Here is an 8,094-nt window from a genome sequence, read left to right on the forward strand (position 1 = left end):
TAGAGACATGGATTTCCTAGAAAATATAATGTTAGGCTATAGGTTTGAAGAAAGAATGATTGATTCCTACTCGCGAAAGAAATTCAGTAACTGGCTATTATTATAAAATAAAAACATTTAAGACTAATAATTGTGAAGGATAATTTTGACTCCATCTTCAGTTCTGTTTTCTAAAACGACTTTTAAAACTTAAAATACTTAATAAACGTGAAAAAGAATTGCTAATAAATAATATAAGGATAAAGTTAGCCTAAAAAAAGCGTGAATTGTACGAACTGAAACAAATTTGGAGACGATAACATTTTGATAAATAAGTGGAAATCATATTAAACTACTTTATTTGCAAATTTTCTGTAGTGTAATTAAATTAGTGCAATTATGTTATGTTCTTATTTACCAAAATGCCACGGCATGAAACTTTCATTCAATTCGTATAACTCGCACAAGAAATCAACTATGTATCATATACAACCTCATAGTATTTAAAAGAAGGGATGTTTGAATTTGCAACCTTTCGACCCGTGTGCTCAGAAATACTTGGCAAATGAATAATCTATTGCCCGTACACCGATGATAGTCAACAAGAGGAAAGTGACCTAGAAGAACAGGATCGTTTTTATAACGTTGTTTTATAATTTTATCTTTAATAATAAGAAGCATATGTCAAATATTAAGGCATAATAAAATGCATTGCATGCAAATCATCTTTTGTCTTCTTATATTGAAAACCGAGTTATTAACTATTATAAATACAACTAATCCAAATAGAAAAGATAAAAAGAACCCACTAGTCAAATTACATTCAAGCTCTTACATTATTTTATTTAAAGTCAAATAATTACTATTTTACTAATTTTAACATTTTCATATTTAAACACGAAACAACATTCAACGGAATATCGGAAAGCATATACGTCTAAAGTCATGAGATACATTGCCTCTTCGTGGTGTATTCACTTTTCATGTGACAAGTCATGTTTTACAGACATACCAACATTTAACTACTCAAAGTAAGGCACTAATGTACCTATTTTCATTATGTCTTTTTTAGAACAACGACACACATTCTCTAATATTACACCACCTAAAATCCACCAAAATACCTACAATGATGTTTGAAACCTTACCTTGGTGTAAGAGAATTCACCATTGCCATTGTACCAAATGCATATTGACATTTCTTTATATGTTTGTGGGAAAGGCTTACTCTACTAGTGGCTCGGCTTGGTCTTGCTCCCTGAAGGAGCCACCCTTGAGGATGCAATGTTAATATACTTAGTTGCTTTATAACCAAATGCTTCTTGACATTTGTTTTATGTATTTGGGGATGGAATGATAAAACTATACTTAGTTGCTTTATAAGCATGACGTTTAGACTATGACTAAACACAATGAGTCTTCTACGACTGTCTTTAGAATCACAAGATCAATTGTAGCTTCTTATTACTTAGTTGCTTTCAATGTTTATAACTTACCAAAAAAAAAAAAAGAAGAAGAAGACAACAGGCGACAGCCCATAGGCACACTTACTCTTTAGTCGAACAAGATGGGGTGTACACAACTTAAATGCATATATTGGATGGCTTAAATCTGAATCAACTTTCCGATAACTAAACAGCCACATCATATGTAAGAATAGAGATGGAAACAACACATTTTAGTTGTATCACCTGCACAGGAAACCAACCCAGCATACATACATACATACATTCATACCTTTTGTCTTTGCTTAATGCTAAGTTGAGACCCCAGAGACATTATTTTCATAACCACCGATATCCACATATATATTGTTTTGCAATACATGTTTTTATGAAAGTGTGTTGTAATGCATGTGTTTACAATATAGATGCGTTAGAATAGACTACTACAAACGCCTTGTAAAAACCTAGTTTCAGGTCTTCTAGTTCTAGTAAACACGTCAAAACAAATTGACGACCCCAACCTAAACTATAAACATAATCAAAGGAAGATCGAAAACTGTCATAAGATGACCACAAATAAGGAAGCACTTGAGGTGGTTTTAGACCATACGCTATGGGGCGCGGTGGAGGTGATTTTCGAGTGCCATTGGGCGCGGAACACCACCAAGGGGCGCCCTTGGTGGCGGGGCGCAGAGCCAAAGATCGTTCCAATGATCGGCGCAGTTGTGGTGTGAATGTGGGTCCCCCTCTCAACGGCTACATTAACGTTAACGAAATCACAAAACTGAACCGTGAAACGCGAATTAAACGAAGAATAGAGGCAAATACCTCGAGTAGTTATACGAGTTCTGTGGTGTTGATCTGAGTCCATAAACCGCCAATTTGAAGAATATTGAGAGTGAAAGTGTAGAATTGTGAAGAGAATGATGAATTTTATAAGAGAAAGAAACCCTAGGTCTGTCGGAGAAGAAAGCGGAGGAGGTGCACAGGATAAGAAGATACAAAATTGACATGATGATTAAGGGGTTGGTGCTAAAGTGAGTGGGTAAGGGTGTGGGTGGTTCACGTGAGCCGGGGGCCCGGGGGCTTTGTTGTTTGTTCAAATCAAGTGCTCGGCTTGGCCTGTACCAATTTCACTGTTCTTTTAACTCGCAAAAATAATGTCAAAATACGCAAACAAGGACGACGAATTTCACAGTTCGTTTATTTGAATTTCACGGTTCATTTCGATGTGCGTATATATTACTATGTTTTTTTATTTATATGTTTTTAAATTATTTAGTTTGATTTTTATTATTATTGTATTTAATAAATTTGTTGGTTTTTTTGTTTTATAAAAAAAAATTAAGGGACTTGGAAGCCCCCTCACCATAGAGTGGCATCTTTGGGTGAGGCTTTGATGCCCCAAGTGCCCACGTGACGCTGACGTGGTACTGTGAAGGGGCTTTGAAGCCCCTCACCATAGAGGGTCGTCTGACTAGAAGTGCACAAAAAACCGGTTCCGGGTCGTACCCGGTGGACCCAATACCCGACTTGGGTATTTTTATACTCGGAAACCCTACCCGGTTCTCTCATTTCTCTCAAAAATCAGTTTCTACCTGCACCGCTTTCAGAAACTTGGCACAATACTTGTAGCGCACCAACTCATGTGAGTCAGTCATAACACAAGTCATAATTACGTACCCAGTTCCACCCTACCTGGTTCCACAGGACGAGTCGGGTCTGGTTCCGGGTTTTCAAAATACCCGATTTGTGCACGTCTACACTTGACTATAAAAAGAAAGAATTGAAGGCATGACAAAAGTATTTCATCACTCGCATAAAAACCATCAAACATTCAGATCAAACATGGCATGCAATAATTCTCATTACCTAATAATAAGCAAAACCAAGTCTAGATAGCAAACAAGAAAATTTCACTACTAAAATTTGAGCACGATCTTCAATTCAAACCATATCTATTGGTGGATTTCAACTTTCTTCTTCTGCCAAAGCCTATCGAGTGCGCTGTCAGCATCACCCTAATAAAACATTATTGTGTTTCAAAAATCAGATCATTACAGCAAAACATTTAAAAGTTCAAACCATAAAGAAATGAGAACTAACCTGAGCTCGGACAAAACCACAAAGGGCAAAGGTGGAAAAATTCCCGGTGTATCTGCCAGATTCATCCAAATGACCAACATTGATTTGGACAGAAGCATGGTCCTTCGAAGTGATCAACCTGTTGGTTGCAGAGCTGCAAACAAAGAACAATCATGGTAATTTATTATATCAAGAAATAATTGTGCAAATTGAATTACAAAAGTTAAAATAACATACCACTTCCTGGGGATATAGAGATCCATGTTTTGCCCTTCTTCGTTCTGCATCTTGGCGAGATCTTTGAGAAGCAACTAACTCTAAAAGCCAAAAATAAGAAAACATATAAATGACAAGAAAAATGATTGTATACATTTTAATACTTTGCAAATTTAGCTAAAACAAGTTAATCTAAAATAAAATGAAACTTAAGTCAATGTTCATGCCAGTTTCAGCTGCAACAATCAAAAACAGTTTCATCACAAAAAACACTACTTAGATTTGAATCAAGCTAAACAGGTTAAAAACCAATTAATAAGTTTCTCCACTGAACAACAAAATGAATATTGAAAAATCAAATACTACATGTCAAAACCATGAAACTTAAGCAACATAACAAATTAAACCAACAAATGATATAATGATTACAATAACATGATAACCACATTAAAATAAAAAATAACTCCATACATTAAAGCTAAACAAATCAGAAAAAACAATCAAATTAGACAAAAATGGTATAACATTAGTGTGAAATGCGACGCATATATCCAAAAAACAGCAGAATAGATTCAAACACAAAAGCCCATAAAGCAAGTACAACATTTAAACCATTTGCAGTAAACTTTCAAGGTTTTTCATCACACTGTAGCATACATAACCTAAGCATATGTTCATATTTTTAGCACTTTTTTGTCTCTAATCTACACAATTTTGTACAACTGAAGATGAATTTATAATAAAATCAAGGCAGAACAACTGAGCATCAAAGAAGAGAAGGCAAACCTGAAGATTGAAGAGTCCGGCGGAGAGATGCAGGAGGCGTTGGATATGAAACCCTAATTGTGTTGTTGATTTACTTTAAATGAATAAATAAATAAATAAATAGATGGGTAAACTTAAATGGGTCACTCTCTCTATGTCTGGCCCATTAATATAGTTTCTTCATTACTCCATTCTAGGCCTTATTATGTTTAGAAAAATTTATAAACTTTGTGCATGGTATTTAGATTTATACGGAGACTTCCTGTACAAAGGCTTAGGGGGTGTTTGGGTGAGCTTCTACTTTTTCTTTTTTTTTGCTTTTTGAGCTTTTAGGTGTTTTTGGAGGAATATTTTGGACATTTTTCCTCTACAAAAAGCAAAAAGCAAAAAAAAAGCTCACCCAAACACGAGCTTTTAGATGCTTTTAGATTGACATTTTTGACATTTTGCCTCTCCAAAAAGCAAAAAAAAAAAAAAGAAGCTCACCCAAACACCCACTTAATTTATCCCAACTATTAAAATAATCTTTAAATACTAAAACTTATTTAAAGCTTAATATTTTCCACCAAAATCATTTTAATCTCTCTCTCTCTCGACTTACTAACTCCACCATCCACCATCTTCTATATTGTAAGGCCCCGTTACCGGTAGCTCTACTTTCGTGTTGGATTTACTCATAAACGCAGTTCTAAATATCAGAGTTAATTAAAACATTCGCGGAATTTAAAAACTTTCATAAAACATTTCATAACAAAACACGTCTTGTCTTAAAATATCATTTTGTCTTTCAAAATAAACGAAACATTAAACTTAAACGTCTTGAGACTTTCGATGCCAGCCTCTTATTCAGTGCCACGCGTCTCCTCAAGCGAGCTGCCTCATCCTACTCACCTGCGTGCATACTAAAAGTCAGCTACGCTAAGTGAGTTCTAGTTAATCATACACTATACAATACACATAAACTTATATTCTTTCATTCATACTTTCTTACTTTCATACTTTCTTTTGTATTAACTTACTTTCATATCTTACGTTATAAAGAGCATTACGCCCTACATTCCTCGAGTATTATTAGGGCTCGGTACCCTCCTTCCTCGAGTATTATTAGGGCTCGGTACCCTCTTTCCTCGAGTATTATTAGGGCTCGGTCCCTCTTTCCTCGAATATTAGTAGGGTTCGGTTCCCTAGTTCTCGAATATTAGTAGGGTTCGATTCCCTCTTCGTTACCATACAACCATCCTTTCCTTCTTTTATTAACTTTATCACGTTCATACATATAAGCATACATATCATACTTACCTTATACATAGCGTTACAACCTGACAGTACGTGCAATATCCGAAGATCGTTCACGTACTAACAAGCAATCATTCATACATTTCACATCATTCATATAAGGCATACACTTATCACTTAGGATAAGTGTATTAACAAACATATAGAGTATGCACACAGCCCCGAAAACATAACACAGAAGTGGGGCTAGAAACTCACCTGAACACGGTTACGTTCACCGTTAATCGTAATCCCTTTCTTCAGTTGTGCACGGCTGACTGTATAACAAGTATACGTATCAATTAACTATCACTTCTCATATTGCATTTCTATCTTTATATGACCCACAACGAACGGGGGTCCGGGGGCAGCGCCCCTGGCAGCGGGGTCTAGGGGCGGCAGCCCCTAGCAAGGTCCAAGGGGCAGAGCCCCTGGCTGGGGTCGAGCTGCCATGTCAGCTTGGAAAAATTTTATTTACATTAACTGTCTTAACACATTTTTCATTAGTTTTTTTTTAATTTATTTTCTAATCGAACTTGGCTTTAGGCGAAGTTAAACCTTAGGCGAACTTAGCTTTAGGCGAAGTTAAACCTTAGGCGAACTTAGCTTTAGGCGAAGTTAAACCTTAGGCGAACTTAGCTTTAGGCGAAGTTAAACCTTAGGCAAACTTAGCTTTAGGCGAAGTTGTCATCAGGCGAACTTGGCTTTAGGCGAAGTTAAGCCTCGGGCGAACTTAGCTCTAGGCGAAGTTGTCATCAGGCGAACTTAGCCGTAAGCGAAGTTATCAATTAGGCGAACTTGGCCTCAGGCGAAGTTATCGCTTTGAAGGCGAAGTTATCGCTTTGAAGGCGAAGTTGCCCAGTTGCAGGCGAAGTTGCCCAGATCAGCCGCTGTTTTGGTTTTTATTGAGCATTTTGGCGATTTCAACACCCTTGTTAAGGTTCGACATCACCCACTGCGCTTCCCGACCATTTTCGGTCGTATCTACACTAGAAAACTTGGATCTTTAAACTTCAAAGATCAAGAATCATACCTTTCTGAGCTTGTTTGGATCTTGTTTAACTTGTTATCACAACTAATCGCTCTCTCTCTCGGATCTGGCTCGGTTCTTCCCTCAGCCGGCGGCGGTGTTGGTGTGTGGTGTGTGTGTTTTGGAGTGTTAGAGAATATGGTGAAATGAAAGATATTTTAGAGTTTAGGGGATATTTATATCCCTTAAATTCCATGGACCTAAGGCCCATTCTCATTTAACCCATCTCAATTAATCCAAGTCCATGATCCGCTCCTTACTCGATATCCAATAATTAACGCAAAATCACTAAACATAACTTTCTTTATTCAACATTAAAATTTTAGGATGTTACATATATTCCGGTATGTAGATCGGGATTAATCGTTTTCCAGTAAGGTTATATATTATACTCTAATGGCCAACAATGTTATATGATTTTCCGGCAAGGTAATATCTTTCTCCGATAAGGTTTTTCGAAATGGTTTTATATTTATTTTAATTGTTATATAATTTTGTAATAATCTCTTTAGGTTGTATATCAAAATCCAAGATTGAATTGATATTTTGAAGTTATTAAGGTTTTCTGGTAAGATTTTTGTTTTCCGTTTTTGTTTGTATTTAATCTCTCTCTCTCTCTCCCTATCTTTCTCGGCTTACTAACTCCACCATTCACCATCTTCTATTTTCCGGTAATGTAGATTGAGATTAATCGTTTTCCGGTAAGGTTATATATTATACTCTAATGGCCAACAATGGTATATGATTTTTCGGCAATGTTATATCTTTTTCCGGCAACATCATATTTTCTTCCGGTTATTGTAGATCTAACCTTTTTATCTTTGTTTTCATTGTTAACTGATTTTTTTAAAATCAGTTATGGTTCTAAATCAAAAACGGCGATGAAACTAACATTTCTACGTTTTTACGTTTTTCTGGTAAGTTTTTCCGTTCATGTGTTATACCTATAACAATAGTTGTTTTATATTTATTTAAAGTTTTATATTTTTCCTGTTTTTTTCTTTCACATATTGTTCTTCTAGGTTCTAAATAAAAAGTTTCATCCATGGACATTATCATTATTCTTTTTCCGGTAAGGCCAATAATTAATTGTAAATCAGTGGTTTAACATTCCATAAACATGTAGCATTACCGCGACTAATTATTTTTTATTTCTAAAACGATTACAATTTCGAATTTTAAATTCCAAATTTAAGTTAAAGTTGAAATTTGTAAATGGTTTGTCAATATTCCATAACGTCTAAACTTACCATAATTACAATTTATTATTTTTTATAACTATTTGATATAAAAAGTTTA

General features: G+C 35.4%; 1 protein-coding gene across 1 annotated transcript; it reads right to left on the reverse strand.

Annotated features, from left to right (window-relative positions):
• Nucleotides 1-3,221: 3,221 nt before the first annotated feature.
• LOC143580803 (small ribosomal subunit protein eS21y-like) lies at nucleotides 3,222-4,580 on the reverse strand. Its single transcript, XM_077063735.1, has 4 exons — nucleotides 4,512-4,580; nucleotides 3,747-3,826; nucleotides 3,531-3,663; nucleotides 3,222-3,445 (listed from the first exon to the last, which is right to left on the reverse strand). Exons 2-4 carry the CDS (start codon nucleotides 3,794-3,796, stop codon nucleotides 3,383-3,385), a joined length of 246 nt encoding a protein of 81 aa, XP_076919850.1. The 5' UTR covers nucleotides 3,797-3,826; nucleotides 4,512-4,580; the 3' UTR covers nucleotides 3,222-3,382.
• Nucleotides 4,581-8,094: the final 3,514 nt, after the last annotated feature.

This window comes from Bidens hawaiensis, unplaced genomic scaffold, assembly GCF_021521415.1.
Source record: "Bidens hawaiensis isolate Kalapana, Puna unplaced genomic scaffold, B.hawaiensis_p1.1 tig00030603_1, whole genome shotgun sequence".
Taxonomy (NCBI): domain Eukaryota; kingdom Viridiplantae; phylum Streptophyta; class Magnoliopsida; order Asterales; family Asteraceae; genus Bidens; species Bidens hawaiensis.